This window comes from Quercus lobata, chromosome 5, assembly GCF_001633185.2.
Source record: "Quercus lobata isolate SW786 chromosome 5, ValleyOak3.0 Primary Assembly, whole genome shotgun sequence".
Lineage (NCBI taxonomy): Eukaryota > Viridiplantae > Streptophyta > Magnoliopsida > Fagales > Fagaceae > Quercus > Quercus lobata.
The window spans coordinates 74,101,706-74,129,051 of NC_044908.1; the positions used below are offsets into that span (position 1 = coordinate 74,101,706).

The 27,346-nt window shown below is 37.4% G+C and overlaps 3 protein-coding genes across 3 annotated transcripts; all 3 read right to left on the reverse strand.

The window, feature by feature from the left end:
* Positions 1–2,655: 2,655 nt before the first annotated feature.
* Positions 2,656–3,474, reverse strand: LOC115991110. The gene is made up of 2 exons (XM_031114855.1): positions 3,191–3,474; positions 2,656–3,073 (listed from the first exon to the last, which is right to left on the reverse strand). Exons 1-2 carry the CDS (start codon positions 3,472–3,474, stop codon positions 2,656–2,658), a joined length of 702 nt encoding a protein of 233 aa, XP_030970715.1.
* A 10,105-nt stretch (positions 3,475–13,579) lies between these two features.
* On the reverse strand, positions 13,580–15,334 carry LOC115992296 (cytochrome P450 77A1-like). The gene has a single exon (XM_031116451.1). The coding sequence runs from the start codon at positions 15,299–15,301 to the stop codon at positions 13,766–13,768; it is 1,536 nt and encodes a 511-aa protein (XP_030972311.1). The 5' UTR covers positions 15,302–15,334; the 3' UTR covers positions 13,580–13,765.
* LOC115992297 (cytochrome P450 77A1-like) lies at positions 13,580–17,400 on the reverse strand. Its single transcript, XM_031116452.1, has 2 exons — positions 15,828–17,400; positions 13,580–13,770 (listed from the first exon to the last, which is right to left on the reverse strand). The coding sequence occupies exons 1-2, from the start codon at positions 17,356–17,358 to the stop codon at positions 13,766–13,768; spliced, it is 1,536 nt and encodes a 511-aa protein (XP_030972312.1). The 5' UTR covers positions 17,359–17,400; the 3' UTR covers positions 13,580–13,765.
* Positions 17,401–27,346: the final 9,946 nt, after the last annotated feature.

Genomic DNA, 27,346 nt, shown 5'->3' on the forward strand with positions numbered 1-27,346 from the left:
ACACTTCTTGACATATTCTTAGGACTCTTTTTTCATACTCAGCCACCAGTACCCTTGAGTGAAGGCTTTGTGTGCCAGCGATCTTCCTCTTGTGTGACTCCCGCAAATTCCCTCATGCAATTCTTGAAGCAACAGCTCTGATGCTTCGGGATGTATGCATAATAGGTATGACCTAGAATAGGAGCGCTTGTACAGCTTGTGATCCTTTGATAGCCAGAATCGAGGGGCTTTTCTTCGTATTTTCTCAGCTTCTGATTTCTCTTCAGGCAGTACATCATCCTTGAGAAAACTCACTATGGGATCCATCCAGCTCGGACTCACTCTGACTTAATGGATTCGAGCCATGTCCTTTTTGATTATGTCTGCCTCATACAAATCCTCGACGAGGATGATTTGAGGTAAACCCTGCTCCGAAGACGTGGCAAGAGTGGCTAATGAATCCGCATGTTGTTCTCGCTTCTAGAGACGTGCGTCAAGTTGAAGAATTCAAAGTCCGATTGCAAGCGCTTGACCTGACTAAAGTATTCCTGCATTCTTACATCTCTGGCTTCCAACTCACCCCTTACCTGGCCTACAACCAGTCTGGAATCTGAGAATACTTCTAATGCCTTTCTTCCCATTTTCTGCACCATGGCCATTCCTTGCAATAAAGTTTCATACTCGGCTTTGTTGTTTGTGGCCGAGAACCCTTATCTCAATGACTTTTCTATGATTATCTTCTCAGGGGATATTAGAACCAGCCCTACACTGGATCCCTTTTGGTTTGCCGCCATCAACATACTCTTTCCAACGTGAGGCTCCTTGTGCAGAGATAGTACCAACCGATTTTCCCTCTATGTTTTCCTCCTTTGCTATTGCTTTTATTGGGGGTTCAGCAAATTTGGCTATTAAATCAGCGAGAGCTTGGCCCTTAACGGAGGTTCGAGGCATGTATTTAATATCGAAAGCCCTTAGAAGCGTGCTCCACATGGCAATTCTTCCTGTGTAATTGGCACTTTGGAGTACCGACTTGAGAGGAAGTTGAGTTAGAACAACGACTGTGTGTGCCTGGAAGTAGTGAGGGAGTTTCCGTGTAGCATGCACTATTGCCAGAATCCCCTTCTCCAATGGTAAGTAACGCACCTCGGCCTCATGTAACGATTTACTCACATAGTAAACTGGCTGTTGTATGCCATTGTCAATCTGTATTAACACCAAGCTCACAGTGTGAGGGGCCACCGCGATGTAGGCGAACAGAACTTCGTCGGCTTCAGGGCTAGACATGATGGGTGGCCATGATAGGTATTCTTTAAGTTGCTGGAAGGCTAAGGCACAGTCCTCGGACCACTCAAATCCTTTCCATTTGTTCATTAGGAGGTAGAAAGGACGGCATCGGTCTGCAGATCATGAAATAAACCGATTCAAAGCTGCGATCATTCTAGTGAGTTTCTGGATTTCTTTTGGGTTCCGAGGAGTTTGTAAATTGTGAATCACTTTGTTCTAATCTGGGTTCACCTCAATTCCCCTGTGAGTTACCATATAGCCCAAAAATTTGCCAGACCCGACACCGAATGAGCACTTAGAGGCATTGAGACGCAGTTTGTGTTTTCTAAAGATGCCAAATATGACTCCGAGATCTCTCACATGCTCGGATACCACTTTACTCTTTACTAACATGTCGTCTATGTAGACTTCATTACTCTTGCCCAGTTGTGGTTCAAACATTCTAGTCATCATCCTTTGGTAGGTAGACCCTGCATTCTTCAAACCGAAAGGCATCACTTTGTAGTGGTAGTTTTCGATAGGAGTCATGAATGCTGTTTTTTCTTGATCTCCCGGTGTTAGTGGTATTTGATGATAACCCTGAAAGGCATCCAAGAAGCTTATTCGCGGGTGGCCTACAGTTGCATCTACTAACTGGTTTATCCGTGGCATTGGGAACGGGTCTTTTGGGCATGCCCTGTTTAAGTCTGTGAAATCTACGCAAACTCGCCACTTCCCACTCTTCTTTTTTACCACCAATGTATTCGCCAACCATTCGGGGTAGAAGACTTCTTTGATAGCCCCTGCCTTTTTTAGCTTTGTTACTTTGTCCCTAACAGCGTTGGCATGCTCTTTTGATGGGCATCGGGGTGGTTGCTTTTTGGGAATGGAGGATGGATTAACATTTAGGTAGTGGCAAATAAAACTCGGATCAACCCCTGGGGCATCGTAGGCGTCCCATGCAAACACGTCAACATTTTCTCTTAGAAACCCAATTAATTCTTCTTTCTCTCGGAGGGATAGTTCTAAACCAACTTGAAAGAATTTCTCTGGATCGTCGTCAACAATAACCCTTTCTAGACTTTCGCATTTCACCTCCTCGGCTGGCTCATCAACGGGTATTGCCGAGGTGGTTGATTGCTATAAGTCCTTTCTTATAGAGGCCAAGGACTCTACATTGGATTGGCGTGAGATGGTAGCCACCATGCATTGTCTAGCCATGGCTTGATTTCCTATAATCTCCTCTACTCGGCCCTCTGTCGGGTATTTTACCTTCTGGTGAAGTGTAGAAGAAACGGCTCCTAGGACGTGGAGCTAAGGTTTGGCCACTATGACTGTGTACGGCGAATAGGCGTTGACCACAATGAAATCCACCTCCACCACGTCTGAACCGGTCTGTATGGGTAGTCTGATCTATCCCCTTGGTGTAATAGTCTTCCCTTCGAAACTCACCAAAGGGGAATCATACGTCATTAGGTCTTCAGGCTTTAGGTTCAGCCCCTTGTACAGATTAGGGTACATTACTTTCACAGCACTGCCCTGATCTACCAGTACACTCTTCACGTCAAACCCTCCAATCTTAAGTGTAACTACCAGAGCATCGTCATAGGGTTGGATGGTTCCAATCATATCCTCGTTCGAGAATCCCAGCACAGGTGACCTTTTGGATTCCCGATCGTTGTCCTCGGTGGAGAGCTGAGCCACAGACATTACCCTGGAGGGAAAAGAGCCGGTTCTTCCCAAAGCAACAAGGATGACATTTATCGTGCCTATGGGAGGTCTTAAAGATATGTCTCTCTGGGCTTCTTGGTTTGCCTGACCCAGATGACCACTGGAAGGATGTAAAAGGTGCCGCAATTTTCCTTTTTAGACCAACTGATCCAGGTGGTTCCATAGGTTCCTACAGTCTTCGATGGTATGTCCGTGGTCTTGGTGGTACTGACAATACAAACTCTGGTTGCGCTTTGAGGAGTCTCTGGCCATCTTATTCGGCCACTTGAAGAATGGCTCATTCTTGACTTTCTCCAAAACTTGTTGTACCAGTTCTCTGAATACGACGTTAACCGTTTGCGTGTTGGTTGGTCCAGATTGCCCCGCAAAATCTCTCCTCGGATGGTTATTGTTGTATTGTTCCGACTTGAAATCATTCCTCTTGTGAGGGATGATCTTCTCCTTTCCTTTCCTTTGTAGTTGGTCCTCTTCCACCCTTTTGTATTTATCAATCCGGTCCATAAGTTAACGAACGCTGGTAACAGGCTTACTAGTTAGGGATTTCCTCAAACAATGCTCAGTGGGGAGACCACTTTTAAACGTATTGATGGCGACGTCGTCGTAGTTACCGTCCATCTCGTTGTACATTTCCCAATATCTGTCCGTGTATGCTTTTAAAGTTTCCCTTTCGCGCATAGACAATGACAACAATGAACTTAGAGGTCGAGGAACCTTGCTGTTCGTAATGAAACGAGAGCCAAAGGCTTGGGTGAGCTGCTTGTAGGAATCTATGGAGTCTGTTTTCAAGCTGTTGAACCACCTCATCGCCACAAGTCCTAGACTGGACGGGAAAACTTTGCACATCAAAGTCTCGTTTCGAGAATGGATGGCCATTCTTTGGTTAAACTGGCTCACATGCTCCACAGGGTCTGTTCGACCATTATAAATGGCGAACGTAGGTTGGTGGAAACGCCGAGGTAGTCTAGCCCCTTCTATCTTGTGTGTGAAGGGTGATTTAGAGATCTGATCCAGAGCTTTATTCATGGCATCATTACCTAGGCCCTTACCAGATGGGCTCTTGTGTCTCTGTCCATGACGCCGCTTTTCTTCATAAGAGAAGGTTTCGCTTGGGGGAGTTCTTAATCTCCGCCTGTGACTGACGTCCTCCTCCTCATTAGAGTATATGTCGGAGCTGGAAGGGGACCGCCTTTGCTGTGCATGGCACAGTCTCTTTTTCAAGTCATCTATTTCTCGCTGCATGGTCTGATGGTTGTTTTGTCTTTGGGATATGCGATTGCCTACTTGGGAATGGCTTTGGCTCGTCTGGGTAGTATGCACACTCCCCTCTCGATTCCTTTCATTGCCTCGATTTTGCTCAGGGTCAGGAAGATTACTCTGCCATTGAAGCCCTATGGGTTTTGTCCGCTGGGGATCGGTTTGGCGTGGGTTTTCTTGGTATGGACTTGACCCTACCATGTTTAACCGTCGCACTCACTAACACACGAGTTCTTTCCCACAGACGGCGCCAATTGTAGGGACAAAATTTGGAGCCCAAGCCCAAACTGTATGGAATCTTGGTCCAAAAAGTCCAATACAATGAATTTTGTAGATTATGAGTCAAAGAACTAGGTTTAGATGAGTTGAGCAACGACCTGTATGGAGTTAAGAAGCAATCAGACACGAATAAAAACTATTATGATCAAAGGACCTTCCGTCCGAGGAAACTAGAATTTAACGTATAAATACAGATCATCACATTAGGGTTATTTAGCATGCTACAGTATTCTCTCTCACCCTTTTTTCTGTCTTTTCTTCATGGGGGTTTTTCCACATTATATAGGCTCTTCCTAATCATCTGGACCTTACACTTGTTGATCACCTGGATCCTTACTTGAGTACCCATTCCATCAGACACCCCTTTCAGTCTTCTGTGAGTTGCGGCAGCTAAGGCAGTACTGTTCAGGGGGTCTTCTCCACATTAATGCAGCCAGAAAGGTAGGTGCAGTGCATTTAATGTGGTGGTGGCAGCTTTTTCTTAGATATTTTGAGTTTTCTTCATTCTCACGTGTTCAGGGGGCGTACTTCAACTGTTTGAGTATACACTTGGTCTGCGTTTGCTGTGTCCGAGGAGGAACTGTGTCCGAGGAGGAGTTCCTCCTCGGACCTTCTTTCCTTTGTCTCCCACTGATGAAGCTTGTAATGTAGATCATTCAAGTTGTGTTCCTCTCCTCGAACTTGTTAATGTCCTCGGATAAGACCCAAGGCCCAATACATTATTTTGGGCCCTAGCCCCCACAATAAGTTATACTTTTTCTTTTGACCAGAAATAGTTTTACTTTGACTTATTTTTTCTTATACTACCAAATACTGGAACACATGGAAAATTATCTTTACACAAAGTTTTCTATTGAAACAAACAGAGAGTACATAATTACTTAAGACCAATCAGAACAATAAAATGCCAGTTATGTGAATATTTTAATGTTAAAAACCCTATACAAATATAGCATATTCATTATAGTTGAGATTTTTTTATATGAGTAAGCATTGTTGTACTTAAAACAATTTAAAATCACATGTTATATTATAGTAACCATCATCTAAAACCTTAAAGTTTAACATGAAAACAATATCAAGTTGTGAATATTATATTATATATTTTCAAATTTCATTACAATATACTCATTTTTATAATAATAAAAAAAAAAACAATAAATTATTACATCAACCATTTGAATTTTTAACACTTTTGTAGAGTAACAATTTTTCTTTTGTATTTTTCCTCTTTAAAACTCTTGCATCTTTATTTTCCTTTTTTTAATCCTTATTTTTCTTTTATACAATTTCAACCTTAAAAAACACAATAAATGTCCTAATGCTATTCATAGAAATCGAGCATGGAACTTTAGCTAAGTAGTAGCTTGTTTGCTCCTTAACATTCCAAAGCAGACCTACAAAGGAGCTAAACTTTGCGTTGTACTTGTATCAACTATCAAGCAATTTGGTTCACACAATGTGCCAATTTTACCACCGTGAGGTGTGATTTGGTGGTAGAAATTCTTGTATCACTTCACATGATACTTAATTGAAGTCGAGCAATTCGAGCAATGACACTTTAACGAATGTGTTGAGCCTATAATAATAATTTTATCAAAGTCCTAATGATATACATGGTATTAATTATACCGTCATGTGGAGCGGGGTTCACACTGGAGACTGTTGTGGGGCCAATGGAGATATATGGACTATAATCTCCACATATTTTGTGGAGCCCATAGGGGTCACTCGCTTTTGTCAATCCTCTAAAAGGGTGCACAACTTCACATATTGGCTCACAAAGAGCAAGATTTAGGTACAATATTTAAATGATGTTCTTTAAATTTTTCTTTTAAAATTTTGTAGTGTGGATTCTTTTTCATGAAATGAAAATATATTTTATAATTAAGTAGCTAAATAGCTGAATCTTAAAAAAAAATTTAAAAAATAACACCTAAACTATTATATCTAAATTTTGTCCGTTAACAAATGTCTTAATGCATCCCTTTTTAAGATTTTCAGAACAGAAAACACTCTTGGGTTGTGATCGATGAAGGACAGTGTACTCGATCGTCACTTATGTAGTTATGCCACGGGTCTACCACTCTACCGTGTTGTTTTTCGCTTCCTATATGCTAAGTCATTGATTGCGTAACCTACTGTATACCCTATAACATTAAGCCATTTACTCGCCAAATAAATCAATTCACCGACCCAATGTGTCATTGACCTCAAGTATTCAAACATAGTTATTTGTTTTAGTGGTTCTTCTCTACTCTCTAAAGAATTAGTTTTCTGACAACACCATTAATTCACCCATGGCCCTGCTATATCAGATCGTCAAAGATAAAATATATCCTACGCTACATATAGTTAGTCAAGCTAGCATTCACACATGTCTCTCGGTTCAAAGTTGTCAAGTTGTGGTAATTCAAGGCATAAAAGCTTAGGGTGGTATGGGTAAATTGAAATTTTTTACTGTAATAAATAATAACTAAAGAAAGTTCTTTCCCCTTAGAAAAAAGGGAAAAAAAAAAATGTAAATAGATTAGGCTATTCATTTTTTAGGTTCAATTTCTCAGCTGTAAAATATTACCGGCCCTCTTAGTTCTGGTTTTTGATTTTGTGTTTTCCTAGAATTAGATGTATTAAACATAACAATCATACAATCTAGGGCATCAAGCCATCAACAACACTTTGATGCAAGGAGTAAGTCTCAGCCTTTTGACTAAGATATTTACTAGAACGTGGAAATGTTCATTTGTGTTTTCACTTCTGCAGTTTCTTATACCCTATAAATTAGGTTATTCAACAATTTTGCAATATAAGCTGGAGATGAAATAATAAATGTCCACTTGTTATTAATTAGTTTTGTGGAAACTGGTTACTGCCATATATAGTGAATTGATACATTTCCAACTACTCAAAGAATATTGTTCCCTTATTTTGTTTTTAAAGTTAATGGATGTTCTAGGAATATTGGTTTAATAAGTATTTTTAAAAACGTTTTATGGAAAAATAAAAAAATTAATTATTTTAACAGCTTTTTATATTTTCAATGGAAATGATATCAAAACTTTTTAAAAATATTTTATTAACAATTGTCCTAAGACCATTCATAAATATGACCCTTTGTTTTTTTTTTTATAAGATTAGAAGGAAAAAAAGTAGTTAAGAGTTTTTTCCAACTTAGATTTTAGGGTTTTAATCTCTTACTCCCAAGTCTCAACCAAAAAAGAAAAAAAGAAAAGAAAAGAAAAAAGTCCCAACTATCAAATTATAGATAAAAAAATAGTTTTTTTTTTTTTTTTTTTAATAAATAGAAAGAAAGTAATAAATGAACGTCTTAGAGTTGTAAGAGTCATTAACTTCAAAAAAGGAAGATAGTTATAAGCCTCATATCCGACCATATCTACGACAAACGGACACAATGCTATAGTGTATATACAACGTTGTAGACTTGTAGTGGTGTGACAATGGAGTTATATAATAAGTGATTATGCCATATAATTCTCCGGGTTTGGTAAGGTCGTAATGATGACAAAGCCAATTCGCAATGGTTCTTCTGCGCATTAATTGTAGCTGCAGGGACAGAGCTAGAGGTTTCAGTATTGGGTGGTTTTACTGTTGACTGTATGTATTGATTTCAACATTTGATTTTGCTAGTACTTAGTTGCTGAGATTGATTTTTTTTTTTCTTTTTTGTGTCGATAAAAACAAAATTATTTTTGTTTAGAATTTTTTAAATGACAGGGTTGTTTATTTTAGATAAAATTGGTTAATTGAGTTTAATTTTTTTTTAAGTTTTACTATTGGTAATTTTTGTTGTTGAACTATTTTTTTGGGGCTTGTATATTTTGTTTTAGATTTTAGATCTATAATTTTTTTTATAATCACTAAAATAAGGAAGATACTAGCACTACAAACTTTTTATTATTATAAAGGGTCCGGTTCTTAGGGCATACATTAAGCCATCTATTTTTGGAAAAAATTTCTCGAAAATTGAAAAAGTTGTCAATACTTTTTCAATTTCCGAAATTTTTTTTTCCAAAAATGAAAATTATTGTGTGCCCTCAGGGCACACGTTAGTAAAATCTTATTATAAATTATTAATGTAATAAGTGGTTACTAGTAAGTAAAAAAATGATGTGAATGGTGGGTCTATGTGCGAACCAATAAGAATTTGCTATCAAAACAGTTCGTAAAAATGTTATAAAAAAGTTTGTGAGTATATCATTACTCTTAAAAGAATCAATGATATTATTTAAGGGAAAAAAAATGTAATTTTATAGAACAAAATTGCTAAAATTAGTACACACATAATAATAATAATAATAATAATAATAATAATAATAATATTATTATTATTATTATTATCACTTTTAAAAAAAATTTGGGGGGGGGGGGGGTGTGCATTCCCCCCTAGTCCAAAGCTAGCTACGTCCCTGTGCAGTTGATATGCTTGTAAGCCTGTTCATCGACCACGCATGCATTTACATTGAATACATTATGTTCTAACGTAAGTATTGTACAAGACTCAAAAGCTGGTCTCAAAAAAAGAGTAAGTATTGTACATTGTCTAACATGTCAAGAGTATTGTAGTTGATCAGTGATATTACTTTTTCTCAACAAGAACTTAGATAATTCCGCTTATTCTCACATGGAGGAAAACTTGGATTTGAATCCCACTTGCCTCGCTTAATGTAAATGAAAAAATAAAAATAAAATAAAGAGTAAGTATTGTACATTGTCTAACATGTTTTTGCCATGTGACGTATGTAACTACATCACAAGTATTAACATAGATTGTTTTCAATGAAATTGAAGAAGTTTAAGAAAAATACTTTAATTAAAATTACATTTTCAAGGATTCTAAAATATTATTTGGATTAAAATTAATTAATTGAAGTTTCATTATGTCTTTAGATTATTTATGAGATATTAGTTTTTTTTTTTTTACCATTTTCATTGTTTAATTTTTTTTTTTGAGGAAATTTCGTTGTATAACTTGAAGTAATTTATTGTTATTATTATTTATTTTCTCATTAAATCCAATTTTATTCTTGGATTTTTAAAAACTTTACATATGATGATAAACCCAAATAATTAGTGGCGACGCCACGTTATGGTCAAGGTATTCCCAGGAACACGCTGACTTGAATTTTTTTTTTATATATAATAATTAATTTTTTTAATTTGTTTACCCTTAAAAAAAAATAGGAACACCCTCAAAAAAAAAAAAAAAATAGGAACACCCTCAAAAAAAAAAAAGCCCAAAAAAAAAAAGGAAACTAAATTAAAAAAAAAAAAATTGTAACAGAGCAAAACAACGGACGGCCAGCCCAATATCAAGCCCACGAAAAGCCCAACAGAGCCCAACAGATTACAGAGAAGCACACCCACGGATTTAAAAAAAAAAAAAAAAAAAAAAAAAACCAAAACCCCAATACAAAGCAAATCACTAAATCAGAAACCTCAAATCAGTAAACCAGTACATCAGAAATCACTAAAGCTAAAGAAAACCTAAAAACAGAGCAATAGAGCAAGTGCGCAACGCCTCCCCTTAGAAGTTAGATCGGTCCAATCACACCGTCGCAGTACAGACTCTAGAGCACATCGTTGCCCCTTATCGGAGATAGGTCCAGCCGCAGTCCAGAGCACATCGTTGCTCATCGGAGATCACTCGCACATCGCGTCGTACATCGTCGCAAATCACTCGTAGATCGCTCGACGGTCATTGCCTCAGCCTTCACTCTTCTAGCCTCCCTGCTTGGCTGCTCCGATGCTCTCTCAAGGTATTTCTCTCTGACTCTCTCTCTCTCTCTCTCTCTCTCTCTCTCTCTCTCTTTATTCTTTAAGAGTAACTTTAAGTCTTTATCTAAACTGTGAAGATTAACTTTATCTGAACTGTGATTAGCTGAAACAGTGAAGCTTTTAACTTTATTAATATTTTGCCTATTTTTTGACTTTTTGAATTTGGCTTTATCTTATGATTCTTATTTGTTGGTTGGTGTGTGTAATGTGTTGGTGTTGGTATTGGTGAGTTGGTTAGATATTGTCTTTTAGTGTAATGTTATTGTGATTTGTGATTGTGAAATTTTCTGATTGGCAGTTGGCTCATGATCCTAATAATTAATAATTTAATTAATCAATACATTATAAAAGACAAACAAATTAAATTATGTTAGGCTAAATAACAATTAATAATTTTATAATTAATGAAATAACAATATAACAAATTATAGTTTATAAAAGACAAACAAATTAATAAAACAACTAAACAAAAATAATTAATAATTTTATTAATATTTCAAATGAATTTATAGTTTATTGTACAGCTACCTTTGTTCATTTATTTTCTTTTCATTTTTTTTTCCTTTTGAGGTTTTTTGGGGTACAAAATGCAAATTTGTTTTGGTTTTAAGAACATTTTTTTTTTAAAGCACAAACTTCATGCCAGCCAAATCTTGAATTTCAGCCGGTATTTACTGAAATGTCCCGAAACACTGAAATGACTCGAAATTTTTTCAAAGTGAAATAGGAATACTCTGGACAAAATTCCTGGAGTCGCCACTGCATATAATTAATGTTACATACTAAAAGTTGGGTCTTACATGTTGTTGTCATACAATGTAGCTTAATGTAAGTGTCACATTTAATACAATGTGCTTTTGCTATATGTGACTTATATAAGTTCATTAAAATTTTGATGATAAGTTACTATTGGTAAAGTTTTGTTACTGAAATATCAAGGAGTTTAATATATTAGTCTGATTAAATCTTCATAATTTTTTAAAAAACTTAAAAATGAGTATTATTTATCTACAAATATTTTTATAATGTATTTTAATTTATAATTTCAGACATTGTGATTAAGCTATGTAGCTTGATGAACGCATTGCACACATCATACAATGTGCTTTTGTTGATGTAGTCCTCTTTAATTTGTCTATTGCACATGTAATATCATGAAGGTTGGCGACACAAAGTAAAACAAAAGGACCTCCGGGCCTTGTAGCCTGGTGGTACCCGGTGCTCTATGTTACCGTTAGCGTGGGGTTCTGTCCCCGAAATAAACAATTATCCAGCCAACAAAAAAAAAAAAAAAAAAAGAAGTAAAACGAAAGGATATACCACAATTTATTCAAGGTTCTTGAATATATAGCTAGAAAGTGACAAAATAAATGTACCGTGTGCTTTGTAAAACATGCTAGAGAAATAGATAATATTGATAGTTATGTAACATGGATAAAAGAAAATCCATTGCTAATTGAATCAAATGTTACTCATGATGTATTAAATTTAACTTCTTCTTAATAAAATTACAAGTTTCTCACCAAAAAAATAATACCGTGTGCGTTAGATCTCTTTTCGATTTTCCGTTTCACATTTTGAATAACTTTCATGATTGTTGTCTACATACACAAAGTCTAAACAAATGGTCATTCAACCACAAAATTTTCCACTTGTAACAACGTGTACCTTGTGCTTTAACTCGCTTTTCGATTTGCGTTTCAAAATATGTGTTGTACATGTGATAATATGAATAACATTGCCAACACACGTCGATACTTCACTAATTTTAAAATTTATACCTTTACAATTAAATTTTTTTTTTTTGAGGGAAACTTTACAATTAAATTGATATACTTTTTTGTTACTTGGAAAATTAGATACGAGAAATTATACCACCGGGCCTTGTGCCTAAGTGGTATCCGGGCCTTGTAGCCTTGATAAGTTCGGGGGTTCGATCCCCCTTAACAACAAATTACCCAGCCAAAAAAAAAAAAAAAAAGATATGAGAAATTATATTAAAGGTTAAACTAATTTTTTTAAAGTCACCGGGAAGTTAAAAAATGACTTCCTAGCTTCTTATTCCTATTAGGAGTTTTGTAACTCAATTATGATATTTCTAATGAAAACATAAAAAATTCAAATTCTTCATTCTCCAACTATCAAATTATTAAAAAAAAAAAAAAATTCATAGAGAAAAGAGTTGGTTGATCAATAAAAGGATTGGTGATCACTTCATTAGGGTACTTATATTTGAATTTATCCTTATAAATAGTTTAACTTTTTCTTTTTTGAGAAGACAATGGTCTTGACATAATTAATTTCTTTAATATCAATATATAACTTGGTTTAAATTTCTATATTCAACTCAATTTTTTTTTTGAGAAAGATATTCAACTCAAATTTGATTGAAGAAAATTTTCAATTTCATTATACCGTTGTGGGAGAGACGAATCTCTGACCCCAAGAAGGAATTGTCCTCTTTGGAAATCACTACTACACATGAGTGGGAGGCGTCTCTCCCTAATGTGAGATTGAGCAAAACCTTGAGGATTAAGGTTCAACGCCATTTCCAAAGAGGACAATTCCTTCTTGGGGTTAGAGATTTGTCCCTTCCACAACCGTAATAACTAAGTACTGTAAATGAGTCTCTTTAATTTGAATGTTATTCTTTTGCATCATTATTATACTGTTGTCAAAGTGGAATTGATTTTAGTAAACACTAGCTAAAGTACTATTTAGCCAAAAAAAAAAAAAAAAACATTTGTTGGTGGGGATAATCAATTGGCAATTCAACCTGTGGTTGGCGTGGACATTTAAGAAAAAAAAAAAAGGTATATGCATATAGTACTTCCTCACAAAAAATATATCATGCATTTTAGATTTTCAAAAATATATAAGCTAATAATAAAATTTTACTATGGGTGTATTTAGATACTGTTTATTTTATTGAAACTAAAAAATTATTGCTGAAAGTACTGTAAATAAATATAAAAATTAGTTGAAATAGTACAGCAGGACCATAAATAATATCAAAAAGTACAGCAAAACCCATAACTAATACAAAAAATAAATTGAATAGTGAAATAAATTTAAATTTTCATTCTTAACCAATCGCACACCATGTATCCTACACTTTTCTCTTTTTGGAGAAACACTGTATAATATAGACTTAATAGTAGTGAAATATAGACTTAATAGTAGTGAATTAGGTACAAAGTGCAAACCTTCCTACAAGGCATATGATCTTGTGCCTCATAGTTTCATACAAATAAGCCCACTAGTCTAGTTCCTTTTGTTTTTTTTTTTTTTGTGTATGGACTTTCTTCTCTCTTTACTAAGCACCCAAACACAACCTCCACTAGTATAGCAAATAGTTCTACAAAGCTTATTTTAATGCACTAATTAATACCATTAACCAAACCCTCCCCAAATTAACAAGAATTAATTTATCAAGAATGATGGCAAGCATTAAAAAAAAGATTTAACCTTTCACCCTAGGCAAGATAACAGCTTTGAGAGGGTTCTGCATCACAACAGTAAAAGCAAAAGTCGCAGTCGGGTCGGGCGGAGCACCGGGAACCGGAACCCACTTGAAGGCATGAACCATCCTAGCCAGCAAGAGATTCACATGCAAAGTACCCAAAGTCATTGCTGGACAAATCCTCCTCCCAGCTCCAAATGGCACCATCTTGACCCCTCTATTCCCAGTCACATCCACATCAACCCCATCACCCACCAAAAACCTCTCGGGTTTAAACTCATTCGGATCCTCCCACATACCCGGATCCTCAGTAACCCAAGCAGTGTAAAACTCCACACTTGCATCCTCAGGTATATTGTACCCACCTAGCTTAGTCTCCTTTGTAGCCGCATGAGATAGCACAAAATGACTTGGTGGGTGCCTCCTAAATGTTTCTTTAACCACAGCACCAAGATAACTCATTTTCTCCACATCATTCTCAGTCACCAACCCTTCTTTCCCTACATGTTCAACTATTTCCTTGTACAATTTTTCTTGAATCTCTTGGTTCATCACCAAGTGAAGCAAAGCCCATTCCACTGTTGTAGCACTTGTGTCAGTCCCAGCATTTATCACTTCCGAACACAATGTCACAAGCTCTTCCTCACCTAGCTTGCCTCTACCAGGAACTTCAAGCCCAAAAAGAGAGTCTATATAAGCAGCACCAATAGGACTCGCCATTTCAACATTGGTACCACTACTTTTTCCACCGCTTTCTACAAAAGCTTTTCTCCTTCTCACCAATGGAACCAAACACTCCAGCTGTTTCTTTCTCAACTCTTTAGCTTCTTTGAGTTGCTTACGAAACAAAGGAGTGAGCACTGGCATGAAATCTGGAAGCTTTGGAGTTGTCATCAACATCACGTCCTTCAACACACTTTCAATCTTTTTAATCTCATCCTCAGAGATTTTTGCTCCGAAGCAAAGACATATCAGGACGCTACAAATAGTGAGCCTACAGTTACTCATAACCTCGACAAACCCCTTTTCAAAAGCCTCTTTTTGGAGCCTTTTGATGTGGTTTTCGAGTGCCCATTTACGTATCCAACTGCACTGTTTTACTCTATTAGGGTTTATCAACTCGGTCACGAAGTTACGCCTTAGTGTTCGCCACAGAGGACCGTATACGGCCGAGTTGATAGCACATTTTCCGACACTGAATATGAGCCGGATAGGCGAGTCAGCTGGGCGGCTCGCGAACTCGGGGCCTCGTTGAACTAGGGCTTCATGGATGAGCTCAGAACTGGTGACAATCACGAGTGTGCGTTGTCCCATTTGCATGGTGAAGATTGGGCCATATTTTGCCCGCAAATCACGTACTATAAAGATGAATGGACGGCGTTGGAGGATGATTTGGCCTAGATTTCCGATTATAGGCCAACCCGGTGGCCCAGGAGGAAGGTTTTTGGGGCCGCCGCCGGTGATGGACCAGTAGCGCCACCACAAGCGGAGGAAGATAAGAGCAAAGAAGAGGACAAGAAGGTCTTTGAAATCCATTTTTGTCAACAGGAGAGAAAAGAAGAAAGGAAGTTACTTGACCAAGTTAAAGGTTGTAAGGAAGGGGTATAGTTATTTATAAAAGGAGAAATTTGGGGTAGTGAATGAGTTTGGTCAATGGTAAGTGATGGCATTGAATATTTTGATCAGATGAATTTACTCTTTGAAGTACAGATGCACATGGTAGTGTTTGGGTTTGATGCTGAAATTACTGTGAAGTACAGGTCACTGCTGTACGTATTAATAGAGCTATATTCAGCTAGTGAGCTGTGAAGATTTTAAGAGCATTACCGACAAAGTTTTTAAAAATTTTATGATTTAGTATTTTAAAAAGTTATTTTATCAACCTTAACAACTCATTTTATAATATATTTAATATTAAAGATTTCTTTTTTTATCATTTCATTTAAAATAATATAAATTACTCATTAAAATAATAAAAAACAACTACACAACCAACCTTTTTCACCACAAGTATTAAAATAATAATGTTTTTTTTTTTTTTTTTTTAAAAAAAAGATTTAACCTTTCACCCTAGGCAAGATAACAGCTTTGAGAGGGTTCTGCATCACAACAGTAAAAGCAAAAGTCGCAGTCGGGTCGGGCGGAGCACCGGGAACCGGAACCCACTTGAAGGCATGAACCATCCTAGCCAGCAAGAGATTCACATGCAAAGTACCCAAAGTCATTGCTGGACAAATCCTCCTCCCAGCTCCAAATGGCACCATCTTGACCCCTCTATTCCCAGTCACATCCACATCAACCCCATCACCCACCAAAAACCTCTCGGGTTTAAACTCATTCGGATCCTCCCACATACCCGGATCCTCAGTAACCCAAGCAGTGTAAAACTCCACACTTGCATCCTCAGGTATATTGTACCCACCTAGCTTAGTCTCCTTTGTAGCCGCATGAGATAGCACAAAATGACTTGGTGGGTGCCTCCTAAATGTTTCTTTAACCACAGCACCAAGATAACTCATTTTCTCCACATCATTCTCAGTCACCAACCCTTCTTTCCCTACATGTTCAACTATTTCCTTGTACAATTTTTCTTGAATCTCTTGGTTCATCACCAAGTGAAGCAAAGCCCATTCCACTGTTGTAGCACTTGTGTCAGTCCCAGCATTTATCACTTCCGAACACAATGTCACAAGCTCTTCCTCACCTAGCTTGCCTCTACCAGGAACTTCAAGCCCAAAAAGAGAGTCTATATAAGCAGCACCAATAGGACTCGCCATTTCAACATTGGTACCACTACTTTTTCCACCGCTTTCTACAAAAGCTTTTCTCCTTCTCACCAATGGAACCAAACACTCCAGCTGTTTCTTTCTCAACTCTTTAGCTTCTTTGAGTTGCTTACGAAACAAAGGAGTGAGCACTGGCATGAAATCTGGAAGCTTTGGAGTTGTCATCAACATCACGTCCTTCAACACACTTTCAATCTTTTTAATCTCATCCTCAGAGATTTTTGCTCCGAAGCAAAGACATATCAGGACGCTACAAATAGTGAGCCTACAGTTACTCATAACCTCGACAAACCCCTTTTCAAAAGCCTCTTTTTGGAGCCTTTTGATGTGGTTTTCGAGTGCCCATTTACGTATCCAACTGCACTGTTTTACTCTATTAGGGTTTATCAACTCGGTCACGAAGTTACGCCTTAGTGTTCGCCACAGAGGACCGTATACGGCCGAGTTGATAGCACATTTTCCGACACTGAATATGAGCCGGATAGGCGAGTCAGCTGGGCGGCTCGCGAACTCGGGGCCTCGTTGAACTAGGGCTTCATGGATGAGCTCAGAACTGGTGACAATCACGAGTGTGCGTTGTCCCATTTGCATGGTGAAGATTGGGCCATATTTTGCCCGCAAATCACGTACTATAAAGATGAATGGACGGCGTTGGAGGATGATTTGGCCTAGATTTCCGATTATAGGCCAACCCGGTGGCCCAGGAGGAAGGTTTTTGGGGCCGCCGCCGGTGATGGACCAGTAGCGCCACCACAAGCGGAGGAAGATAAGAGCAAAGAAGAGGACAAGAAGGTCTTTGAAATCCATTTTTGTCAACAGGAGAGAAAAGAAGAAAGGAAGTTACTTGACCAAGTTAAAGGTTGTAAGGAAGGGGTATAGTTATTTATAAAAGGAGAAATTTGGGGTAGTGAATGAGTTTGGTCAATGGTAAGTGATGGCATTGAATATTTTGATCAGATGAATTTACTCTTTGAAGTACAGATGCACATGGTAGTGTTTGGGTTTGATGCTGAAATTACTGTGAAGTACAGGTCACTGCTGTACGTATTAATAGAGCTATATTCAGCTAGTGAGCTGTGAAGATTTTAAGAGCATTACCGACAAAGTTTTTAAAAATTTTATGATTTAGTATTTTAAAAAGTTATTTTATCAACCTTAACAACTCATTTTATAATATATTTAATATTAAAGATTTCTTTTTTTATCATTTCATTTAAAATAATATAAATTACTCATTAAAATAATAAAAAACAACTACACAACCAACCTTTTTCACCACAAGTATTAAAATAATAATATTTAATAATTTTTTTTTTTTTTTTTTTTTTTAGATTGGAGCTCAATTGCCTTTTTTTTATTATTTTTTTTTATTAAATTTAGCATGTTTGTTGTAACTTGCTTTTTGATGCTTTTTATAAACTTGATGTTAAAATTTAACATTTATAGCATTTAGCATTCTTAATGAGAATGCTCTAATGACTCATTGACATAATGTTATTACAAGGAAGATAATGGAAAAATGTTAAATAAATTGGGAATTCAATGGCAGTCTTAGGTGGTATTTATGGACAGGTGGGGTTGGTTGTAGTTGAATTTGCATTATTACAGCTTCGGGAATTAAGGAAAAACAAACACAGAGAGAGAGAGAGAGAGAGAGAGAGAGAGAATCCTTTATCGATGTTATGTATGTATGTATGTATATGAATATAGAAGACTTGTTATGATACCACTGAGCATGATTGATTGCGCTGGTCAGGAGGGTAGTTAAAATTTTTTATTTGGAGGGAACGTATGATATTAATTTATTAGTTTATACAAATTTTTATAAATACGTACAAACATAGATATTTGTACACATATATAACTTAGCATCCTTTTTTTTGGGGGATATAACTTAGCATCCTTTTTTTTGGTCATAACTTAGCATCATTTATAGTGAATCTTTAACGTTTTCATTTTTAATATAAGTTACCAAATTATCAATTAAAGTGAGTAAAAAATTTTCAATTGAACTAATAAAATATTCAAAGACATGAATGATTTAAAATTTTAACAAACACAAGAACACATGTTATAATAAAAACTGAATGTGAGAAAGAAAAAAAAATCTCTATGACACTAGACAAGTTGGACAATTTTTTTAAGAGCAACATTAGACTAGCTCATATATTTGGGGGGCCAAGTCACTTAGGGCAGCAGTTAATAATTCATTTAAAGAAAGTTTTTATAGGAAAAAAAAGCAATTAATATTTTGACAGTTTTTTTATTTCCCATAAAAGTGGTGTCAAAACTTTCCTAAAATGGATTGTTAACTAATATCCTAAGGACACTCGTTAGCATGACCCTTAAAATATTTTTAAAATTTGGGAGGCGACTCCACACACATACATGTAGCTTCGCCCCTAGTGTTGGTTAATAACATAGTATATTAATTTTCTTGATAGTTGTTCCAAAAAATATATATTAAAATATTTAATTTCATTAAAAATTTTAAAATTTCTATTCTCCATTTCAATTGGTAAGGTTTATATAGTAAAATTTATATTCCAAGCATTACTCATTGCAATTTTATTATATAAACTTTACAAATTAATATGTCATCAATTATAAGAAATAATTTAAATATTTATTTGCCAAAAACTTTATAGCTGAATTGACACATTCTCGTGTACAAAGTGCTTGAGAGTTTAGGGGTAAAGGGTTTGAGTTGTGGAGTTAACAATATGTTTTTAAATTGTTCTTTTGTAATTATTAACATATTAATTTGTAAGTTCAATACAGTAAAACTACTCTATTTTCTATATTTAATAGTACTCATTTTTATTTTGTATATTAAAATTTGTAGTAAGTTTCGCTTCTAGCAGCATTACTCAATACCATTTTGGATGGTCAGAGTCAGACTTAATACTTCATAGTTATCAAATCAAAACCGCAGCAAAACTTGCCCAATTATGCTCATATTGATTCCATCACGGAGATCATGCGGCCTGCCTTTCACGATGGTAGCTATTTGAGATTTCCGAGGATGAACGATCTTGGGCAATGACAATTGGCAAGAGCAAGATCACGCGCGAGTAGTACAGCTCATTGGTTAGCTTGTTCGGCTAGTTTTAGCTACTCCTGGCAATGACGAATAGCCCACAACGAAATTCGATGCTAGCATTGCTTGATTATTTCCCAAACAACTTATCCTAAATAATTATTTCCCCAACCACAGCACCAACCACCCCCCCAAACAAAACCAATCATATTCAATCAAGAATCCAAATTATTCCATAAAAAAAAAAAAAGAATCCAAATTATTATTATTTTTAACATTTATAACATAGTTGTTTTTTGTTTTTGTTTTTTATTGGACTTATTTATATTTTAATTGCATTCCAAAAACATTACAAATTTGTATATAATGGATCACAAAAAAATTAATTCAAACATTTTTTACATATATATATATTTTTTAATTAGACTTATTTATTATGTAGTTGAAATAACACAAATTACTTTATTTTGTAAGTCTTTTATTGTAAAATAGATAATAATTTTAAACTTTTTTTTGCTGTAGCTTTAACATTTTTAAATTTCTTAGCAACCAGTACTTTTTTCAGTATTTGTGTAATAAAATAAAATTTGTAATACCTTTAATATCACTTTTTTTAATTTTTCAAAAGTTCTAAAATTCACTCTTAGATGTTAGGAGATGTAATGTATATAGTGCTTCAGTTTCATCTGATGCTAAGGCTAAAAGCAGGTTAGGGGCCTTATTACTCTAGGATCAATCGTACAATCGTATCATTTAGACAGTATTTACCAATAGGAGAGGTGATCTAGTTGTAGAAATTTATTGTGACTAATTATCCATGCGAGTCCAGAAGTTGTGGATTTGAGTAGTGTTAGGTGTCTCATTAGTACTCAAGTGGTCTATACCATAACGCAATGTGTGAATTTAAGTGGTGCAGGGACAATGATTAAATCGAGATGACTTTTTCTTTTATTTAGCAAAGAAAAGAAAAAAGAAAGAAGAAGACTATTTTGTAATTTCAATTTTAATATTTGATACCTTTCATATGTTTGTTTGCACACTCAATTATAGTGTCATTCGTCTATTTGGGTTCTAGTGGGTTCTAGTTAGTATCAAGCGTTTGAGAAAAATAACTAGGAGTCAAACCCTTATGATCTGTTTGGATTGAGGGGAAGAGAGGGGAAGTAGACTCAAAATTAGCTTATTTTTAGCCAACTTAATTCTACTCCCCCTCCTCAATCCAAACCAACCCTCAGTTGCGGCTATAGGCCAGGACCAATAGCCGCGTTTTTAGAAACACGGCTATAGCACACACTCTAGCTACGTTTATAAAAGGCGGCTATAGGGGACAATTATAGCCATATTTTAAAAACGCGGTTATAACCTTCTTCATTTTTTATTTTTTTTTTGAATTTGGCAAAAATGCGGCTATTATTGTTTTATTAATTTTTTTTTTTCCTGGCCAGATGGTTTGGTCTTGCTCCTTTGTTATTCAGTAGCATTTTACTTGCTAATTAGTAAGTATTATAAGCTAAAAATATGATCACATAATAACATGATTCTTGGCTGCATTTAACAAAGAAAACTAATGTAAAAAATTGAATGCGTAAATGCTAATTCACAGATATGACTTATTATTGTCATATATATGGTATCTTATTGTTACTCCATAAGTATTAACAGAGATGATGACAGGCGTGAGGAAAGCATCCTGGTTGAAAAAAGTTATGTTAGCCAAACAGGTTGGAGACTATCCAGCCAACCCAATTCTGTTCTGTCTAAAACTGTGAAGGCCAAATACTTCCCTAATAGTTCCCCCTTTGATGGGAAACTAAAACCTTAGGATTTCTAGTTTTGGAAAAGTCTATGCTCAACACAAATTCCCCTCTAAATCTTGCCAAATGGAGGATAGGCATAGGCAAAAGCATTGAGATAAATCATACAGACTGGTTCACTCCTAAGATTGATAATACTCAGCTGGAAGAGTTGCGTCCAACTAAACTTTGGTTGAAAAGTTTGGGGCGTATGACACTTTCTTTTGAGGCTGAGGTTCCAATTAAATTCACTTAGGTGAGGCCTCTAGAAGGCCATGAAGCAATCACATAATGCATGTGACACAGCATCATGAGGTTCCAATTAAATCCTTCCTTGCTGTTGTTATCTGTGAATGGAAAATTTTAAATTAAAATGAAGTTAGGAAGGAACAAAAGACACTTTATTGGCCAACCAGTATCCTGCAATTCTTGGTCACTAAAGGTATCCTCGGCTACATGTTTAATTATCCAATAATGCATCCTGGAAGACAGCAAAAAGCATGACAATCATGCTAAGGAAACTCATGAACAACTTTTTATTGCAAGCACAACCAGATAGATTAGTTGTACTCAACTTGTACATCTAGGCATATAATGATATAAAGTATGCAACTGTTTCAAAGTTACTATTTCATTTCCTTTTGTCTTCGTATTGTAAATACTTCAGGTTTGCGCATAACTATAATACCAGATAAATACATCTCTGAAACACTTGTTTAGTACGCACCTTGGCCACAAATATATCTTTACACCATTGTGCAACAACATCATCTGTTTCTGGCAAGTCCTTCATCAAATGCCGCTTAATGTGGACATGCATCTACAGAGACTAAGGACAAGTGGCCTTCGGTTGTAGCTAACTCAGTCACTAACAGATTGGTCTAAACTACATACAGCTTTGTGACTTAATGCTAGACTACATGTCGTTTTGGACTCATCTGTACTATGTTTCTGTACGGGAGTCAGCACTAAACCAAGAATTGAAAGGAACTTTTTTCATTCAAACCCCTTGTCACTTTGAGCCTTGAGGATCTTCATTTTATTTATTTATTTATTTTATTTATCTAAATGGGTGGTAAGAATGAAAATGAATTTATTAGTACTACTGAAAAAAAAAAGAGGTGCACGAGGTTGTAGCAAAGGTTAGCCAGCCAAAGGCATAACAATGACAAGGGGAAAAAAAAATTTAAAGAAACAATTAATTAAAAAATAACACCACTAACATTGCATTTTTAGATCATTTTTAGCCAAAGGCATCTCCAATTCACTAGAGCCGTGATCATCTCGTGAAACTGAGAAAGTACATTTCCCTCTTAAGTTTTAATTTCACGATTAGGGTGTACTATGGGTTCTAAGGTATGTTTATTTTACTGTTGTAAGTAAAATTTGGGCAAGCAAAAATTCTCTTTGTAATGCCCTAAAATCATAAATGTAAGGACACGATTTTGTAACGAACCTAAACAGTATTGGGTTCGCACGTAAAAGACCCAGACAATATGATTTTTAGAGCGTGGGTGTAAAGAACTAGGTTAACTGTGGTCTCTCCTCCAAAGATTTACTCTCAAGTACGTTCAAGGTTTACAGTTGGTATAATGAATGTTTTTCTTTTGTGACTAGTGCAACTCTCTTTTTCTTCTCTTACTTTCTTCTTTCTAGTTTATGTCTGTTCTTCTCTTTTCTTTTTCTGTCCCGATCCTTTTCTTCATGTTCTTCTTTTAGTTTATATACTCCCCTTTGCGCTCCATCCTTACCGCACACGTATAGGTTGTGTCCGGATGATTTCTTTCTGTCCCATCTGGCACCTCCTGGAACTTCCTATGGGCAGCTGTAAGGCTGCTTCCTTACTGTTCAGGTATCACCTCCACATTAATGCGGCCAGAGAGTTGGTTGAGAGGTCATTAATGCGGAGGCAGCTGTAGTTACAGATATTTGTTTGCCTTATCTCTTTCATTTTTAGTCGGCTACTCTATCCTTTGCGATGACCTAATTCTGAGATTTGATCGCAGTGAGACCACGTCCTGATCGTCCTCGGACGCATACTGCCGAGGAGCATGGTGTCCTCGGACGGGTATACGGCCTTGGATGGGCCACGGGCCCAACAATCCTGAACCAATTCTGAACCCTATGGGTCCATTAGTCGAACGGTCCCCACAATAGCCCCTCAAAATCCTACTTTTCGACTCCTCAGGAGAAAATGTGGATTTTGACGTCATAAGCCTGCACCTGTGCGCATTTTGGGGCATGCCCCTGACGCTTCAGCACCCCGATTTTGGCAGCATTAAATTCTGACAACTCCTTTGTCTCCCACGTTCAACGGTGAGATCTAAATCAAACGGCAGGGGGCTTCTCTTGTTTTGTGAGCGGGAATTTCACCGCTCACAACCCTCACATGACTATAAAGGCGCTCCCTAATTAAACCTGCACCTTACCCTTGATGACTACGTGGTTCTAGAGCTTTATACATTGAATCTGCCTTCTTCCAGTCTTCGCTATTCTCCTGGCGACTACAAATAATCGTACGTTGTCCGAGGTCCTTCCTTTGAACCTGTAAGTCCTCTTGAAGTTTTTACCATTTTGGTTTAAAGCCAAAAAGTCTTTTCTACTAAGTTTTTTAGAAAAATGGGGAAACAGAGGAATCCCTTTCGGTGTCTCATTGACTCCGAGGAGAGTATTAGAAACTTCCGCTCTAAGTACAAGATCCCACCAACGGTAGGGATGAGGTATGCAGCCCAAGGGGAGTGGGTTGATGCCAGGCAAACCGGGGAAGTGGTTATCCCCATGATCGCCTTTATTGAGGGCGGGATGACCATCCCCATGGGTAGTATCACTAGGGGTTACCTCAATTTCTTTAGGCTGTCCCCCACCCAATGTGCTCCCAATATGTTTAGGGTCCTGGGAAGTGTAGACACTCTGAATCAGAGAATGGATCTAAAGCTATCCCATCACGACGTGAATTGGGTGTACAGCCTTCACCGTCTAGCTGACCAGGACTATTATCTCAAGTCGAGATATCCTGAAGTAAGGCTAATTCAGTGCCTCCCTACTTCAAATAAGAACCTAAAAGAGGATTTCCTTATTTTTTCTGGGGAATGGCATGATGGTCTACCTTGCCCGACAGTAGAGGGAACACCAGGTGGGTGCGAAGTTACAGACCTATGCTACTTAGCTCGCGAACACATTTTACTTACCTTTATTATTTTCGTGTCTTACAACTTTAACTTTAGAATCAACGGTTTTGCAGATAGACGCTACACGAAGCCCAATCTCAGATTAGTCAATAAAGCGAGCCTAGACAGGTTATTGAAAGCTGAAATATACGTGAACGAGGCTGATGGTCAGCTACGGGCAGCACATTTAATTCTTGACTATACCCCCCTTTCTTTTGGCTTTCAGGCGCCGAAGTGCATGATTAGGGCACGCGATCCTTGGCTTCGCCGTATCAGTGTTGCCTACGAAGGGTTTATTGTTCCAGAGGGTATTCCACTTCCCAAATACACACCTCGCACAGAGCCTCTTTTCGTGGCCAGCGTCTCGGCGGGACCTTCTTCACCCTCACCTTCCCTCAAGAAAAAGGGAACCAATAGGAGAAGGAAAAGGGGAAAAGACAAGGAAACCGTTGTAACAGTATCTGAATCCGCGGACGATTTCGAGATTTTCGATCAGCCCACAAGCCCCGAGGAAAATCTTGATGAGATAGGGATACAAAGGAAACCCCAGAAAAGCTTGATGGAGCTGATGGAAGGTCAACCGGGAAAGTCTGCACCTGCCAAAACAATACCATCCCAGGCTTCATCTCTTCCAGCCAGGTCTCCTCCTCCAGTTCCTCGCCACCCTCCTCGATCATCTCCGCAACCAGCGCCGCCCAGCGCTGCCGAGCAGGAAAAACGCAGGGAACAGAAGGGCAAGGAGGTGGCAGATGCGAGCAAGTCTCATCCCACTCGAGAGGAGGATGTCCAACGAGCTGCAAAGCAGCAGAAAACTAGGCACCCCGCTACGCGGGGCCACGAGAAATCCGATTCCCCAAATCCTGATTCACAAGCGTGGCTGCCAGTTCCTATGCTCGGTGGGGAGCCCCTGCGAGACGATGCCTCTATAAGGGACTTTAATGGCGGCATTGGGTGTCATGTAGCCTCGGCCATAGAGGAGGCCTTATTGCTCCCAAAAGATATGGCTGAGATAAAGAATGTGAGGAAGAATCAAATCATCCTTGACAACAAACGATACTTGGGCATGGTGAGAAGCTGTCTTTTACACTGTTTCATTCTGTGACTGTTACTTACTAATGCACACTTTTCATTAACTATAACGCTAACTCACCTCCCCATTTTTTACAGATCATCCAAAATACTTTCAAGCTAGATGAGATGCTCAATGCTTGCTCCAACCAGCTAGATGATGAAAGGAAAAGAAGGGTAATGGCTGTACAGACCATGTCCAAATCTGAACAGGATTTAATCGACGCAAGGAAAAAACTACAGGTCGAAGAAGAAGCTCGCAAGAGTGCTGAATCGACATCAGAAGGCTACCAGAAGCAGGCCGAGGAACAAGCCAAGCTTCTGCGCGAGGCGAATGCCGAGCTGAAGAAGACTCAGGAGCAAGTTCTTGTTCTTAAGAAGCATCTAGAAGAAACTCAGAGGCTAAGGGAGAAAGCTGAAAAGCTCAAAGAACAAGCCGAGAAAGCGAAAATCAAGTCCGAACAGGCAATGAATGAAGCCGAGCAGAGGGGCTACGAAATTGGGATAGCTAAAACTGAGAAAGCTTTAAGAGCCGAGGTTCCGGAGGTGTGCCGCATCTTCTGCGCGAGAACCTGGAGCGAGGCTCTTAACCGTGCTGGGGTTGAAGCCTCATCTGAACTACGTAAGCCAGAGAACGTATATTACCCCGAAGCGATACGCTCCTCAGCTCCTCAACCATACCAGGCTGATACTCCTTCCCCAGCTATTAACCCTAACGAGGAGGTTTTGCCTCGTAATTCCCCTTCAGGAGCTTCCCCAAACAAATCCACCACTGCTTCGAAGGCAGAGACGGCCTCACAGGGTTTTCAACAAGAATTGGACTCCACAGTTCTATCAACTGGGGGTATTACCAATTAAAAGTAAAAAAGTAGAAACTGTTTTGTAACTTTAAATAGACACTTAATAGAGGACTTTTTCGCTTACTTTCTTATCATTCTGATGGCTCTATGTTACCTTCACACTTATTTACTTTGTCGTCGTAATTTTGTATGGGTTCATTTCAACCACCTTTTTCATTGTACGCCAATCTTGCATTCGAAGCTCTCTCTTTCTGACTCCTTAATGAATGTTCATAGGGCATTACTTTCACCAAGTTTATGATTTAGAAAACTCATCACCACTCTATTTATCATTCAATAATTCAATACACAACTTAGAAGGTCAATTTCTACTGAGTTTGTGGTCCGAGGATTTGGCATAACTTAGCCTTTGTTCCACGTTTTAATGTAAATCACAAGATGTTAATTTTCACTAAATTTGCGGTCCAAGGACCTGGCATAACATAGTTTCTGTTTAACAATACAGCATGAATGATAGGATGTTAATTTCCACTAAGTTTGCGATCTGAGGACCTGGTATAACTTAGTTTCTGTTTAACAATTCAGTATGGTAGGATGTTAATTTCCACTAGGTTTGCGATCCGAGGACCTGGCATAACATAGTTTCTGTTTAACAATACAGCATGAATGATAGGATGTTAATTTCCACTAAGTTTGCGATCTGAGGACCTGGCATAACTTAGTTTTTGTTTAACAATTCAGTATGGTAGGATGTTAATTTCCACTAGGTTTGCGATCCGAGGACCTGGCATAACATAGTTTCTGTTTAACAATACAGCATGAATGATAGGATGTTAATTTCCACTAAGTTTGCGATCCGAGGACCTGGCATAACTTAGTTTCTGTTTAACAATTCAGTATGGTAGGATGTTAATTTCCACTAGGTTT